General features: G+C 39.3%; 1 protein-coding gene across 3 annotated transcripts; it reads right to left on the bottom strand.

Moving 5' to 3' along the window:
• Positions 1–231: 231 nt before the first annotated feature.
• lbr (lamin B receptor) lies at positions 232–14231 on the bottom strand. 3 transcript variants are annotated; one of them, XM_005931085.3, is made up of 14 exons: positions 14066–14230; positions 9328–9502; positions 8634–8849; positions 6906–6989; positions 5967–6153; positions 5571–5767; positions 5391–5445; positions 4961–5155; positions 4757–4860; positions 3740–3865; positions 3451–3619; positions 3266–3346; positions 2717–2839; positions 232–2128 (listed from the first exon to the last, which is right to left on the bottom strand). In XM_005931085.3, exons 2-14 carry the CDS (start codon positions 9496–9498, stop codon positions 1968–1970), a joined length of 1869 nt encoding a protein of 622 aa, XP_005931147.1. In that variant the 5' UTR covers positions 9499–9502; positions 14066–14230; the 3' UTR covers positions 232–1967. The 3 variants fall into 3 exon arrangements, with proteins under 3 accessions (XP_005931147.1, XP_042079097.1, XP_005931148.1); XM_042223163.1 differs by lacking the exon at positions 14066–14230 and adding an exon at positions 12432–14050; XM_005931086.2 differs by lacking the exon at positions 6906–6989 and having other exon boundaries at positions 14066–14231.
• Positions 14232–16724: the final 2493 nt, after the last annotated feature.

Raw genomic sequence — 16724 nt, 5'->3', positions numbered from 1 at the left:
GATATCCAATGCAGAGCCCTAGGACATCAAATGTCTAATCCAAGCTGTATGTGACATCTCACCCAGCCATACAAACCTCCCGATATGGAGCAAGGCTGAAACACCTTCCTGTCCAGTCTGTTCTCGGAGAGAGACACTCACTTATGTCTCATTAAAGCCAGCCACCAACATTTCTGTTAATATTGCTTATGCCCCCTTTTCAAATGAAATAAACAAATACAGACAAGAAAATGAAATACTGTAATTCTTTATTTCATGCCGCAACATTTGTACAGATTAGCTTTGTCCAGTTGCTGTCACAGAACTGATAGGCAGCTTCCTGGACTAGTTAATATTCTTATTTATTGCTGTCATATATCAAAATACATCCAAAGTATTGCTCACCAGTCACAGTCAAAGCAAACAAGTTTTGTATTACCACAATGGGTCCTGGAGCAAAGAGAATGGTCAATGTCTCAAGGATCAGACTTAATTGTTTTCCCCTCTCTAATCAGGTGAAGAGTATATACACCTTTCTAAAACCCTTTAATCAATTGTGAATTTTGTCTAGAACCATGGCAGATCTAAGTGTGGAAACAGTGGCCTACAGTGGTCAAAATTAAAAAGCAACATTAAATATCTAATGAGAAACATTACTGGCATTACTACTTTTACTTACTTTAATTAAAACATGATTAAAAAATATTTACATGGTATTCAGTCAGAACAGCATAAAAAAAAAAAAATTTTAAAAAAAAATGCTACCCAATGGAGTTATCTATTGCTACTTGTATTATCGCCTACAGTTGCACAGGCATAAAAATACTTAATTTGGATTTGAAAATGCACAGGTTACAAATTCTTACACAGTCGACTGCTCCTCATGTTGTCACAGTATAAACTTCACTAAGTGGTCACTGTCAGCTGACCTGGCAAGTTAAAGCTTGAAAAGATAAAAACACCAAATTGATGTGAAACTGCAGAGAAATCATCACCCAGAACACGATGAGGCAAACATCTAGAAATAACTGTGGGAAAGGTGGGGAGGTGAAAAAAAACCAACAAAGTTCCATCACCTGTGATGTGGAGACTTGCCACATGTTCAAATTAGAAAATTACATATTCACAAGTTTATGTCATGTAGCAGTGACATTACACTCATAATTACACACACTGCCTCCCAGAGAGCACCAAGGAGGAAGAAGTGGACAGTGAGTGAATCTGAGGTAGCAAAGCCAAATTTAAACACTTTGGAAGTGATCACGCAAAAAGAAAGAAAAAAAAAATGCTTTGACGCATTAGTGCATTTTTCTCAAAGCCTCTAATATCATTTTTACAATTTCAAATCAAAACTAGATCTCTCTATAAAAGTATTCACATCAAAATTAAGACAAAACTTTTCTAATCTGACTTTCTGACAACATCCCTGGTCCTGAGAAGAAACACGAGTCCTAGTTCCACTGTACAGCTTATCAGAGAGGGGTAGCATGTTTCCATCCCATCCTTCACAATATGCACAAGCCACAGAATTCCTAACAGGAAGCCATACTTACAAAATCATCTATATTAGCCAAGCTGATGCTGTAAAATTTTTAGAATTGGGGCACGGTAACATGTACCAAAAACATAAGCATGTGGTGTGTTATTCTTTAAGTATAAAAACAAAATATGTATATACAAAAATATACATCCTAACAAGACATTCCTAGCAGAGGCGTTTCATTTTTCCCCTCGTTTTGTAAACTTTTATGTATACATTAATTTTTTTTTAATTATAAAAAAGGCAATTTTCAAAAAGTCCATAATATCATGATCATCAAAAATTCAGTCCTCCTTCAGTTCAGAATTAAGCAATCAAAAAAATAAAAAGTACAAAAGGTCAAATCGGTCAATCCATTCATATTTTGGGAGCCTTCACACAGCTGTTTATACTGGGTTTAAAACAAACAAAAAATGTCCTCAGCTCTGAGTGTCCAGGGTCGATTTCCTCAGTAGACGCGGGGGATGATCCGGTAGCGGACAGTTCTGCAGTACTCGTCCCATGCCGAGCCGTACTTCCTCCTGCACTCGCTCATGTCACGCGAGTCTCGGTGTACAAGCAGGATGATGAAGTAGATCATGTAGTACCACGGCAGGAGGTGGCTGAAACCTGCAGTGACAAAACAAGGCCCACATCGCTTTAGCCTGACTGTACTCCAGAACATTTTTTTCCAAGTTAATATCAGAAACATTAAAGAGACACTCAAGACAAATGGAAACATTCACAGATTAACTACGCCGTCCAGGGAAAAGTTAAAAAACTTGTGGAGCAGAATTGAGTCTTTAAACCAGATTACACCATGGCAATGTGCAGTTTTTATGTCCCTGTGAGGATTCAAACTAGTACCAAACATCACATTGTGTTCACCAGAGGGCAAACCAACACAATGAGAGGCTGAACTACTTACATGGGCACATTAATTTCAACATGAGATTTCCCTTTTGCACACATCACAAAATGGGGGGCTGTCTGATTGTTGGCGTTTTCTGTTTTATTGTTGGGTCTTTACCTTACAATATAAAGCACCTTAAGGCGACTTGTTTTGATTTGGTGCTATATAAAAATGACATGAACTTAAAAATAATAGGGTGCTTCTGTGCTGCTACAAACTCCTCTGCCTGTCCTGCTCTCGACTTGTTTTGTATTTAGCATCCTACATTCTTTATTACATTAACTGTAAATGCCAAGCAAACTCACCACAGGGTAGGGACCAGGCCAGAGCCATGATGAGGTCTCCCAAATAGTTAGGGTGGCGAACCACTCCCCACCAGCCAGAGACCAGGAGACTTTTCCCTGTAGCTGTAGGGATCGTTTTCAAATCTGGAGAGACAGCAAGAATAAAAAGATGACTGAATAGTACCAACATGTACTGAGAAACATGCAATAACTCATTTGTGTTTAATTTCATTTTGTCTTTATGTAATGTTGATAATTAAGATTTAGGCCATTCTGCATCAGATTGCTGTTTAGACTGACGAGTATTATAAACTGAATGAAAAAAAAAAAAGGACTGGGTACCATGTGGGCAATAGAACCCCATCAGCCTACAACAGCTGAGGGGTTAATTTAAAAAAAAAAAAAAAAAATCAGAATCAGAATCAGGAAGGAAAAAAAAAAGTGTATTTAGTGGACTATTTCATCTTAGTACTATTACCTCAGACAATAAAGAATGTTCATCAGGAAAAGAAACATGAGCCTGTTGCATAAACGAGACTTAATTTGGGATAAGCCCACAGGAGAACTTACGGGACAGTTTAGGGTTGGATGGGTTTCTCCTGAAGGCATTCTTCTCAGAGTTAGATTTTCTGAAGATATAGAAGCCAATCACTGAAATACAGAGAGAAAGGACACATCAAACACCAGAATGACTCAGCAAAATATTGAAAACATATGAAGAGGGTGAGTGAATTCAGTTTCATGCTCTCCCTCACATTTGAGTGTGACGATGGCTATGACTGCTGGCAGGCTCAGGGCATTGGGATGGAGGACCAGGTAATACGCTTGCAAGGTGTACGTAAAAGGAACCCACACCAGATCACCAAAAGCCAACATGAAGCCAAAACCATCATGCATCAAGTCCATGGTGGTCAGGATAGCCTCCTGGGAAACAAACACATTCATTTGGTCTGAACAACAGATAGACTGGCAAGTTTACAACCTGTGAACCTGACCAGTTACTTCGTGTAAAATTGGCATAGAAAAATACTCTGCTGAGCTTACCTCATTCCAGAGGCCGTCCACCACGTAGAGCAGCTGGAACAGGTTCACTAGGATCATGGCATATGATGGAGCATCAAGATTGTGCTTCTTCATCTCAGCCAACGCCATGGCAAAGTTGATCAAACACTGCACACATAAAACACACAGAACTAAAATTATTAGGAAAGATTCCTGATCACCCGTAATGCAGAACTGCCATTTGTGGAGAACGCAAAAAATGTTAAAATGTGTGGGAAAACCTAATGCTGAGGCAGCATCAAAGCAGCATACCTTAAACTACTGAGGTTTTGTAGACACATGACCACCAACCAAGTGACATTAACTTTGGCTGCCATTTTGGACATGTAACAACAAAGGATGACATGAAAAAGGCCCTATTCACACAGGTGTGACCAGTCAGGGATACCCCTGAGATACAATATTATACCAGTTTTCCTACCAACCAGTGGTTGCTACACATCCAATATGCCCAACAACTCTTGAGTCACTTGCGAAACCACAAACGTCCACTGCTCTGTCTCTCCCTACCCATCTCACCTCATATCTCCATAAGTGTCATCAAGATTAACAATCTTTCCACTCCTTGTACTCTTTATAGCTGCCCTCACTTCTTCATTCACTAACTGTCGTTTATCGGTCTCTTATGTCTCATTTTCTTTATTCATGAACTCCTCAAAGGACTCATTCCATCTTCTTAACACACTTTATTTAGTCAGTAGTACATTTCTATCACTTTCCCTAACCATCCTAACCTAAACTTAAAAAAATAAATAAATTTAAACGATTCAAAGATATTCAGCTCAATATAGAAGGAACGTCTTTCTTCTTTAAATCAAATCTAAACTGATGCTCTAATTTAACCCTACAGCAGCAGACAGACACAAGGAACTCTTTTAGTTATATCAGATGACTTAAATTTAAAAGGTATTTCCCTGGATGGCCAGCAGAGAGCGCAATGTGTGCTTCAGACTAATTTTAAACAGATGAAGCAGAACTAATGAAACAAAGACAACCCACCCAGCCAATGAGTCCAGGGCGCATCTCACAGAAGAATTTCAGATCAAAGTTTTTGATGCGGGGATTAAGTTCACGTCCTTTGAAAAAGTCATAAACCACATTGCCTGGAGAAAAGACAGAAGCAAACTCAAGGTCTGCTGATTCACATAAACTGGCAAATTAAACAGATGAAGGGGCACAACAGAATGTACGCAATCTTCTTACCTGAGTTTCCCCCCAGTGCCAGCTCTTCTGAGGCGGCATAGCGAGAGCGAACATACAGGTAGATGCTGAGCAGGACGGAGATGATGAAGGTGGCAGTCGCCAGCTGGAGGAAGTGGCTGTGGATGTAGGTAAGATCAGCACCCTGGTGCAGTGCTACTGCCACCACTATAGCACTCACCATTATGGCAAAGAAACCTGGAGGTACACACAGAGGCTGAAAAAAAATATACTGAACACCACAACTAGAATAATAATAAATATCATGACACAAATAAATGACTATAGTTCTTTAGTATAGACAGTGTAGCACAAAAAAAAAAAGGACAGAGACATTTATCGATTCAGATGAAGCTACAGTTACAAATGAGTGATCGTCAGTGACGTGACTTAGTAGTATGTTCTTATTGGGAGTGGCTTCACACAGACTCACCATTGGTTCTGTACTTCAGCCTCACTCCAGACCTCAGTGGCATGCCCTCACTCAGCTAGAGAAAAAGAGACAAACACCAGCAGCACTTTAGTGGAGCCACTTGGAAAAAGACAGACTGAAGTTGAAAGCCAAACATCAACTTAGGGTTTGTATTTAAAAATTTCAGATCTTCTCACTCACTTTTCCAACTGGCAGGATGTAAAGCAGTGCCTGAAATAAGATCCAGAGGATGACAAAGCAAAGAGCCTGGGCATCCCAGAAGGTGTCAAGTGGAGGCAGAGGAGGGGGGGCGTTGAACAGACTGGGGTCCGTTAGGTTGCCTTGAAGTATTACAAAGAGAACCCAGGCTGGCAAGAAGAGCAGCCAGAAGTACGCTCCTGTAGGCAAGACAAGAAACAGCAGGAATATTAACAATATCAGTTTGGTCAGGTTCAGCTTTTCCTCGGCATCTCTACCACCATGCTCCGATAGATAGTTAATTTTTTGTGTGTCTAACTGATTACAAATACACAGAGTTCGTACAAGCTCACAGAAGTGAGGCTGTGGCATGAAAATGCATTTTTCCTATCCTCCTACCTATCTTCCCTCCAAAGTCGAGTGGGGCGGAGGGGATGGTGGACGGGGCTGCAGCCTCCTTAGCCTTTTTTTCTGGCTGATCTGGTTTGGCTTCAGCTGGTTTGGCATCTCCGTCAGCCTTCCTACGGCGTAGATTATAAGGGCCTTGGTTTTTCTCAGACTCTGCCTCCACCTTAGCTTCAGACTTCTGGAATAAGATTTTGGGTTATTTAGAATTGGACACAAGTCAACAATTCATATTAATACAACTCAAAAGCATAACAATTTCAGCCAATCAGTAGGATAATGCAATCCAACTATTTGCATCTCATACAGAGGTAATCGATAGAAAAAGAAACAAAGTTACTAATATCAAAATATCACAACACAAAACTGCCTACACCTACAAGCCTACACTACTACCTACACTGACAAAATACATGAATGAAATAATTAGGAGATTAAGTGTCTTAGCCCAATAAAGATCATTGCCATTTGCTGCTATGAAAAGAACATCTTTTTTCCAGCCAAAAAACAACAAATAAACTGTCAGAAATCTGCAGTAAATAAACATTAAAGTCAAAGAAGAAAAAGTTTTATATCTTAACTTAAATGCAGCACAGATTACTGCACACAGGACTTTAGACTGTCAGAAACAGGCACAGTAAAGAGGCAGCACATGCTAGTGCAACATGTGACTAGTTAAATGAAGTACAGTCTTGTGAGAGGAGCCCCCTCAGTTAGAAAACATACATGGGCCCCCGACGTGCATGCATCATGACATTCCATCAGCTGCAACTTACCTCAGAGCCTTTTAGTTCTGTTTAAAACCTTTTCACTTGGAGTGGTCTGCACAAATGTTCTTCTATGAGCCAATTATTTTGAGACACTTGAACCTTTTTAAATAAAAGTTTTGACACGTTTTTTGGGGGTTTTTTTAAATTGCAAAACAAAACTCACCTCAATCACTTTGCTAGCAGTGTTATTCTCCTCTTTCTTTTCATGCTTATTGTTGCTACTGTTCTCTGCTGCCTTTGTCTGTTCCTGCTCAGCAAACAATGGAGGGTGATTGATGGAAATGACAGAGACAAAAACAAAACAAAAAAAAAAAACAATGTGAGGAACATACAGAGGGACTGTGATTGTGTTATGGTCAAACACCAGAATGAATGACTCACAATTTCCCCACAAGGACAAGGTACTGATGAATTAGGACATTTGATAATGGACTGGATCTTGCCACAAATCTGTGGGCTATTTCACAGTTAATGGGACAACTTCTGTACCGCACACATTTTTTAAAATGTATTTTGGGTAGGGATGTTCCTGGCAACAAATCTACAGTTGTCTAAACGAGGGGAAAAACCCAAACATTTGCATTAGTCCAGTCATCACGTTCCTTGTTAACCAAATCATGTTTTAAGTGTAACTGAAATGTGTGGCACCTGAATTTCCATTCTAGTATTTCACACCCTGGTGCATAATTTGGCCAAATCTGTGGGCACTATAATGTCTTTGAACCGGTAACTTGTGTTGTACATTAATAAACTAAGAATATGTTTATCTGTCTGGCATTAGCAATGGCAGCAATGTTTACATATCTAGTTTTGCACATCCTTTGTACAAGGAGAATCCACAGTACACATTACAATCTCATGCTATGGCACACTAAGTAGCACTCTCCACAAAAAAGAAATATATAAATAAATAAATCACTACAAGTGAAATAATATACTCATGTGGCAAAGTGAAATACCAGAACTTCATTAAGCACACAACCACTATCAACAAAAAAAATTAAAATTAAAAAAATGAACCCATTGGTCCAGGACCTTATGAAAGATTACTATAACTGAAACTGAAAGCAATGTAGACAAGTGCTGCTCTTAACGTGGAGACGACTGTCATCTAGTCACAGTTCACTTTTATCGTTGCAAGCGTCTCATGAAGTACTTAGCTTTCTGCTTCTTAATTCTTCAATTTCCAACTCCAAATATTATCTGGACACATTTTTGACTGATTACATCGTTTGATGGGTGTCAAGTTTTATGAAGGGTGACTTTGACAAGACTATGTCTGTCTAAGCAACCCATTGGCAAACGGCATTGCAGTGAAATGATTGATATAATGATGATAATAATAATAATAATAATAATAATAATAATAATAATAATAATAATAATAATAATACATTTTATTTATAGGCACCTTTCAAGACCTTCAAGGTCACCTTACATTAATACAAAATAATTAAAAACAAAAGGTAAAGACAACAAAAAACAACTATAAAAGCTAATTAAAGTAAAAAAAAACAGAATAAGACTGAGGCATGATGAAGTGTATGCAATTCTGAATAGATGGGTTTTAAGATGTGATTTAAAAGTAGAGAGAGGGAGTTTGTAGTCCAGAAATCTGGTGGATGTGCTCTAAAGTCTCACGGCAGAACAACTAAAGGCTCCGAGTCCCATGGTAGTCAGGCGAACAGGTGGAACAGACAGAAGGGACTATATAACACTGATATAGTCAGGTAACTAAAGAAGAGACTCTCTATATGTAGTATGTCTTCATTATAACAGTTACCTGCATTTATACGCTTTCTGCTGGCATTCTTCAACTTCTCCTTATCATGTTTTTGACAATCACTAATATTCTATAATCAGACAATGACAAGGCAGCATAAGCACTTACCACAGGGCTGAGCCTCACTTCCACTGTATCCTTCAGTCTGGTATCTCTGCGAGAAGACGGTGTACTCTCTGTGATTGCTGTTGCAGCGACGGCTGCCGCTGTACGAGATGACGAACGACGTGTGGTCCTTGCCGGGGAGCGTGAACGGCTGCGACGGCGGCCTGGTGAGCGGGAACGAGAGCGAGAACGGGAGCGGGTCTGGAAACCAGTGACGCTCTGAGGGAAAATAACAATCGGGAGGAGAAAAAAAAACTGGAAGGGAACTGCTATACGTTTATCATTTTAAAAATGTTGCAAAGATTAAAAACTGAGGCTGAATTTTCACAGAGCATCATCTTACAGTTGAAATATATTCCTGACCATACCCACGACAGTTCTAAAACTTAACTATTAGTAGAATGCTACAGACATTACAGCTACAGTGATCCCTTTTACATGACTTAATAACTGCATACCAGTATCATCACTGATTAACAATCCAGTCTGTGTTTTCTCTTTTCTCTTTCCTTTAGAACAAAAATATAACTAATTTAAAGCATTAGCGCTTCATGGTTTGAACCTACACCCACAGTGGTTAATGTGCAGATCTGACTTCAATGTTGAGAAAAAAAAAAAAGAATTCACAATAAAGCACTCAGTGAAACCGAGTGAAGAGTCAGCTGCAGTTCACAAGAGCACGTGACTCTGATCCTACCTTAATGTCTTGCTCCTTGAGCTCCAGCTCTGTACCATCTTTGTAGATGACAGTGTAGAGCTGGCTTTTGGAATCAAAGCCCAGCACCTTGACCTGATAGTACAGGCTGCTGCCGGGCCAGCGGCCCATCACAGTGTCCCCTTTCTGGTACTTCACAGTAGGCATCTTCATTGACCTGACAAGGAGTTAATCAAAACAGAGCAAGAGTTCAGTACAGAAGGAAGTACAACAAGCAGGGGAGAAAGTGGCTGAAAGTGAAACAGAGAGGACAAGAGAGAGGAGCAAAGAGACTCGACCAAACTGATAGGAGATATCAGGAAAAGCAGAGCAGGACTAACTTGTTAAATAATAATTAATTTAAACCTGCCACTGGTATTTACAGTAAGGCTCAATCATTTGAGAAAAAAAAAAAAAAAATGGCCTCGTCACTGCAGGCGGCCCCTTCTGTCTCCTTTCGTACCACTGAAGCACAGCATATGAAAGACAACGAAGCTTGAAAGACAACAATAGCAGCATCTCAACATCTCAGTGCTTTCACTTTTACTTGACAGCTTTGGCAGTAACTTTGAACTTTTGATAAAGTGCAACGGTGGCCAGGCAATACATCTGTAGTGACTGATCTTAAATATCGTTAGTCATCTTAAGTTACTCTGATGCACCACAGTATGACAACGGTCTCAAAAACTTGAACATTCTCACAGAATGTGCTTTGCAAACACAGAATGGAGCAGCAGCAGCAGCATCGTGTTAGTGAGGTCCTGTTATGAAGCAGAATATTTTCACATAACCATCTTAACATTCTGAAGCCAAGAATGACAAGCCGATTTGCTGGATCCAACCAACAAATCAGACATTGTACATGACCGGTAAGGAACCTGTCATCCATCTACATGCAGTGTTTTTTGCTCCCTCTGTGTTTATTTTTTATCCAAATTCTATAAACCACACTAAATGCTCAGCAGAAAAACACACCTAAAATACAGCATTATTACTAGTTACTCAGCTGAAAAGAAGACTTTTAGATCATCACTGCACTTATCAGTCTTATATTTCTCATGACCAAATATCAAGCAGATGTGAGAATAATGATAACACTGTCACATGGAGGAAAAACAATGAAGAATGTGGATTTTATAACCTAGTAATAAAAAGTTCTTAAAATGTGCTCTTAAAATGAGAATACGAGCTCTTCCAGTGAAAAAAAACACAGCCTGTGGACACAGAGTGTAACCGGCTTTATCATCTTTCTGGACACTAGACCAGAATTTACAACATTAACAGGGTGATATATTCAATTAATCCTGTAACTAGCATTTAAAACCAGAAACCCAGCACTAAAGTGTCTACTGAAGTGACAGCAAACTTCCGTAAAACCACTGATTTCTCTCCCCCAGACAGAGTCACTGCCCCCTGCTGGATTTACAAAGAATCCGGGTTTGAGGCTTTTCTGCACCAGAAGCTTAGACCATCTTTTATATACAGCCTATGTTTGCAAAGTACTGCAGGAAATATAATTCATAATGCAAGTGCACAGTGCAATTATATTGAGAAAATATTTAAACCAAACATGGAGAAGATGTTGCTTAGAGCCGTGAATCTAAACAGGAACTTAATTAGAGGAGGAAAAATAAAATTCCACTATAACTACAACCTGACCAGAGATAACTAGCCTGCTGTGGCCACTCACCAAAGATTTATGCTTCAAAAGAATTAAGGCAAAACATTTCTAACCTGAGGACATCGTAATACAAGGCTACATCCACAGTTAAGGCTAAAACCCCAAACTACACAGTAATACAAAAAGTCCACCCTGTCATCACTTCTGGGTTTTTGTTTTTTTGGCAGATGTGTGAAACCATCTTGGCAGAACAGGGGTGGTGCAGCAGCTTTCTGAGGTCATCCTCATATACAGAGGTTAAATGCCATTTTTGGCAACCAACTGTCAAGCTTGTTTCCTGTGTCTCCATTTATCCACCCAGTGATGTTATAGATATTCAGTTTACAATTTCACAATTGAACTAACACTACGGAACGGCAAAACCCAACAGGAGTGCTCATCACTGGACACAAAGCCAGGCAAAGTCAGCATTATAGAACATCAGTGACCTGGGAGGCTCAGTGTCTAGAAAACCAACACACTACTGCAGAATTGCTGACAAGTCTGTCCCTGCGAGGTTTATCCAGAGCTGTCTGTCCCAGTGGGTCGCTCCATTCAAGTCACAGCAACAGGCAAGGAATTTCACACAAACTGTCTCTGTATTCATGAGTGAATTTACTACTTTTGACCTGAACACATATTCACTGGTTTACCTTTGCTGATAACCTCTTTGGGCAGCAAATTATCAGAATGCAGTTTAACTCTGTGACTTCTAATATTTAAATACTTATTTTATGGAAATAAAGTGTTTTAAATTGTTTATTTTCCTTTGGTAGAAGTCAAGATATTTTACAATTGCAAATAAATAAATAAAAACATTTTTTTAAATCCTGGTTTCCCTTTCTCATTAACCATTTTCTTGATAACAGTCTAGTACTGAAATGTTGAAAATTGCATATATTTCTACAACAGAATAATGGATCAGTACTTTAATAACCACATGAAAGGAATGCCAGACTTTACAGCATTCAAGAAGAGTTTTGGTTTCAAGCTTTAATCCCGATCTGTTCTGATAATAGTTTCAAACCACATACCCCAATGACAGCCAATGTCAGTAGTAATGCTAATTAAAATTCCATACTCCAGTAAATGGCAGGAAGGATGTGCTTTGAGTTATTTTTGTTTTGTTTTTTTAACTTTACACAACATTTACTGAGATGTGACTATCTCTATTGGTATATTATTGTATTGTTCTGAATGTCCTAATCTTACAATCTGAAACTAAAAAGTGAAACTAATAAAAACTGAATTAAAACCTTTGTAAATATTACAAATTAAATTGAAACAAGTACATTCACCAGGAATCTATCTGAAAGCAAAAAGTCAAACTATAGTGAAACGAAAATTAAAATATAAAATATAATAACTCTTTGAAAGTTGTACTTTCTACCATCAAACGTCAGAAATTAAGCATGGTGTACCCATCAATGAAAGACTTTTTCTTCACCTTGACAATCAGTCTCTTGTTTGCCTTTATAGTCACACAGTAACTCCACTAACTTACAAAGGCTCCAACTGTCCAATCACCACCGTTATAACAAAAAAAGCAGGAAAAGTGATAAACTTCCACTGCTAACTGATCGAATCTTCGAAAAACACAAAAACCCACAGCATCTGCGCAAACACCCCATCTCACAACACGACACACCCAAAGTATGTCCCAATGCTGCTTTCCTGGCTCGCGTGCAGGCTTCCATATGGGATATGTGGTGTCTCCTGACTGAGGAGAGTTCCCCCTCAGATCCCCCCTTTGGGCTGATGAAAGGATATGGCTATAACGTGGGTGGGGTTTAAAATAGAAGACAGGCAGCCACCCTATCCACCCCTCAGCTTTGTGCTGAAAACTGCCCCACCTGGTACGCAGTCCATTTGTAACATGCGAGTCAAGTTGTAAACTCACACCAAAAAGTTAGATAAGTCATCTAAAAGGACAAAGGGTATGTACTCGAGCATCTCTGGAGTAGGACAAACCGAACTGTTTTATTTTGGTCCACATAAAAGGAAAGGCAGATAACCCACAGAAACACAAACTTTACTCGGACTATTAAGGCGCCATCAAATGTCAGGTTACTGCAGTGTTTAGACATACTGTAGTTCACACAGTCTTATACTGGTAAAAAGAATACTGAGCATAAACCGTATCACGACCGCACTCATGTGGCTTCAAATGTTAAAAAAGGCACACTTTTGTATGCATTTTCCTCCTTTTTCACTGCCTTCAAATATATGCATTATACAATTATATACATATGTGTATGTGAGATATGACATACATGTGAATAACTGGAATTACTTGTCAAAGCGCCGCTTTTACTGATTGCTTTAACTGCAGTTTTTGCGCTTGGGCTAGTGGGGTAAGCGACACTTTTCACGTACCCTCAGATAACATAATGGTTATTGCCAAAGTGCAGGAGCTGTTTCTTTAACGAAATACGCTAGCTTAGTTAGCTTCGAGATAGCGCGGATGCAACTACAAGCGACAGAAAAGGAAAGGAGGGAAAACGTCATGCATTCAAATACTTCTGGCGAAGAAAGCAAAACCACCCGCCATAGAAACAATACGTGGGCACGTATGAATAAGTTCGGCAAAGCTAAACTCGCTGATGATAACGCAGCAAACCCTTTAAAAAAAGGACAGACAGGCAGCTGAAATTACGACTGAGTTAAACGTTCACGTTACGATCGCTTAAAGACTGTTTCACTACCGGGCACCGTCTAATTTCTGAACTGTCTATCGTTAATCTGCTTGTTGGCGAATAGCCCGAACAGAGGTGGGTAGTTAAACTCGCAGTTCCGCTTACCAAGACCGACAAACTCTAATAAAAACTTGACCTATCGAAGAGCATGGTTACCACCACACGTTAAAACAAATTCGTCCAACTATTTTTTTTTGTTGTGGTTTTTTTTCCACTTCAACCAACAGAAACAAGATAACCTTTCAGAAATTAGCCAAAGCCTACAACGCCGTTATACGACCAGCTTGAGTTAGCTTCGGCTAAGCCCCAGTTTCCCAACAAAGAGAAACGTAAAGAGTAGTTGCTCTTTGCATTGCCAACACATGCAATTGGAAGACGGACTTACCTTAATATTGTGCGAATAATTCCAGTAAGTACAACTGCTAAAATATCCCGATCACGACGACGAATTAATAAATTAAGCTTAATATTTTTAAAAACGAACTTTGCTAACGTTTGACGTAGAACTCGTTCTCCCTCCCTCTTCGGGCAAAACCCACCAGTGACTTCGAAGGCGCGAAGGCTTTCGATTGGTTAGTCCAGCGTTCATTTTAAACGACTCTGCGATTTCATTGGCTGTCGGTGGATTTTAACTGTGTTGGGATTGGCTTTGAGAGAGTCACGACTACTTTGTTTACCGGTATTAAATTACTGTCAGACAAAACAGCGGTATTGACAATAATATCCCAAATTAAACTGCTTATGTATAATATGAATACTTTTTGCTTCATAAACGCGAACATTCTGGAGGGCATAATGAAAATTATTATTATGAGACTAACAATGTTGGAATAAAATAGTATTAATATAAACGTATTTTTCAAACTGTTAATACTTAACAGTTGCTATTTTTGTTAGTACAGCCTACTTTTTACTGATTGCAGTAACAAAAAAAATGCGGCAAAAGTGAATGGGAATCATTCACTTAATTCTCACTTTGCCTTGTCCAGGCAAAGGCTCTGGAGACACATGCTTTCACATAAGTCACCTGTGTGACATTGATTTTAATGCAGAGTTTATCACGATGCAATACAAAATCTCTGCATTTAAATTTACACGAAAATTGCATCACTATTTAGCAGTTAAGTTTTCTGTCATCAACTTCTTTTTTGCTGTAATAATGCAGCAACAGAAAATCCTTAAATCTGTGAGTCATAATGCATTTGCTTTCTCATCATAAAGATACCAATTAATTTTAGTACCCCTTCAAAAAGGTTTGGGCCTGTCTCCAATGGAGAATGACTAGGATTATAAAAAGTAAGGTTTATTTAAGTCAAGCATAAGCAAAAAGTCATGCTTATCAAATGTGTAGTCACTCACTAAAGACCTATTTTAACATGGGGAATAAACCCCCTGATAGGTCTTACTGAACCAGCTGACAAAACTGGAGTGAAAACTATTTTTATTTTTATTTTTAAAACAGCCTGTCCAGTTTAAAGTGAATTTCTTGCACCTGTTTGAATATCTGCCAGATTAAAGAGAGTTGATTACAGTATGCTGGACTGAGTATTTCATCGTTGTATGTATGTGTGCTGAGGAAGATTGCCCCAAACAATGGTAGTGAAGTGAAGCAGAAATGGGCGTCTGACAGCAGAAGAGCATGACTTATTTGCATGGGGGAACCTGACAGTTGACACATTATTGGCACCTGCCGCTCAAAGCTAAAGCTCATTAAGACAATAAGAGGAAGAGGGCTTGATTTCGAAAATTCAAACTCGCCAATCGAGTCGCAGCATCAGTGTTGTCTCATCTTCCTCGTCCTCATCTCTGCAGCTCGGGGTGTTTTCCTGTCTTAGTGCAGCTTTCGCCACAGCACGGCTCCTCTGTGGCTGCAAGTCAAAGCAAACCTCAAATGAACTGCAGATGCACTGGCACAGAGCGCTGTATGCTCCACCCACAGGAAGCATGGCTGTGTATGTTGTAAGGTGAAGCTGCACAGGAACCAATAAAAGAGGTTTATTCTCTAAACCAGGACTCTTGGTGTAACCCAGAAAATGTGTGAAGTTATTAAACTCAGAAATACCATAATCAAGATGAACTCTGATAACTAGACACCTCTGCAAGTAACTAACAACAATCCCAAAAACGTGATTTTGCACTTAAAAAAAAAACTTTAAAAAGATGTGAAGGAGCCACATCTTGCAAAGAGTTTCATTGTAAACATTTTCCTTTGACACAAGAAAAACCACAACTTGCAGTGTTAGGTTAAACTTTTAGTCTTGGGATTCCTGTGGCCATCCTTTCACGCAGCAGCAGTTTGACTGAGCTCACAGATGTCAGTGGCACTACAAGGAAGAAAATGTGCACAACATGCAAGCTTTCGATAAGTGAGCTCATTTTTAGTTAGTTTCCCCTCTTCCTGTTCACATCTGCTCAGTGTGCACGTGAGACGACGTGGAGCAGTCAGACATTATGTCACTTGACAGGCTGTGAAATGGTGTGCAGCAACAGATCTGGGAGGAGAAAAAGGAAATCGAATGCTGATTTCTGACCAAGTAGTTGGAATCTGCTCATTTCCACTTCCATGTTTCTATTGTTGAACTGCATTAAGATTAGTTTTGTATAAGTTGTTGTTTTATCATAAACTGGGCTTTGGTACTTTATTCCTCTCGAGCCGTGAAACGAGCCGTTTCAGCCAAAGTCTTTGTAGAATAAGAAGCATTTATTGGGGCGATTATTCTAAAATTTATTTCAAGTAACTTTTATTTCAGTGCATGTACAGGATCACCAGGCCAAACTGATAAAAACTGCTTTCAAAGGTGTGCTGACTCAGGCCACCATCATTAAGTCTGTTTCGGATTGTTTGGTGGGACACATTCACAGTGTCCTGCTGAAGGTCATTTTGTAGCTGTGGCAGTGCTCACCCTGTTCCTCCATGCAAAAAGTCCTGGTATCATGGGTTATAATGATAATTTTCCAGGGAGTCTCTGGCATCACCAGCAGTTTACTTTTCCATAATGGTCAGTATAATCTTGACTTGAAGTTGACCCATTAGAGCATTAACT

This window comes from Haplochromis burtoni, unplaced genomic scaffold (assembly GCF_018398535.1).
Source record: "Haplochromis burtoni strain Fernald_Lab_line unplaced genomic scaffold, NCSU_Asbu1 Contig_103, whole genome shotgun sequence".
In the NCBI taxonomy this organism is placed as follows: domain Eukaryota; kingdom Metazoa; phylum Chordata; class Actinopteri; order Cichliformes; family Cichlidae; genus Haplochromis; species Haplochromis burtoni.
This window is presented reverse-complemented; position numbering and strand designations above follow the sequence as displayed.

Bases quoted from the DNA above. Each gene is read 5' to 3' on its own strand.
- lbr (XM_005931085.3), bottom strand. From the start codon at position 9,498: ATGAAGATGCCTACTGTGAAGTACCAGAAAGGGGACACTGTGATGGGC. The intron at 4,861-4,960 runs GTAAGAAGATTG...TCTTTTCTCCAG, and splicing joins GGCACTGGGGGGAAACTCAG to GCAATGTGGTTTATGACTTT. The intron at 3,866-4,756 runs GTGGGTTGTCTT...TTATGTGTGCAG, and splicing joins GCCCTGGACTCATTGGCTGG to TGTTTGATCAACTTTGCCAT.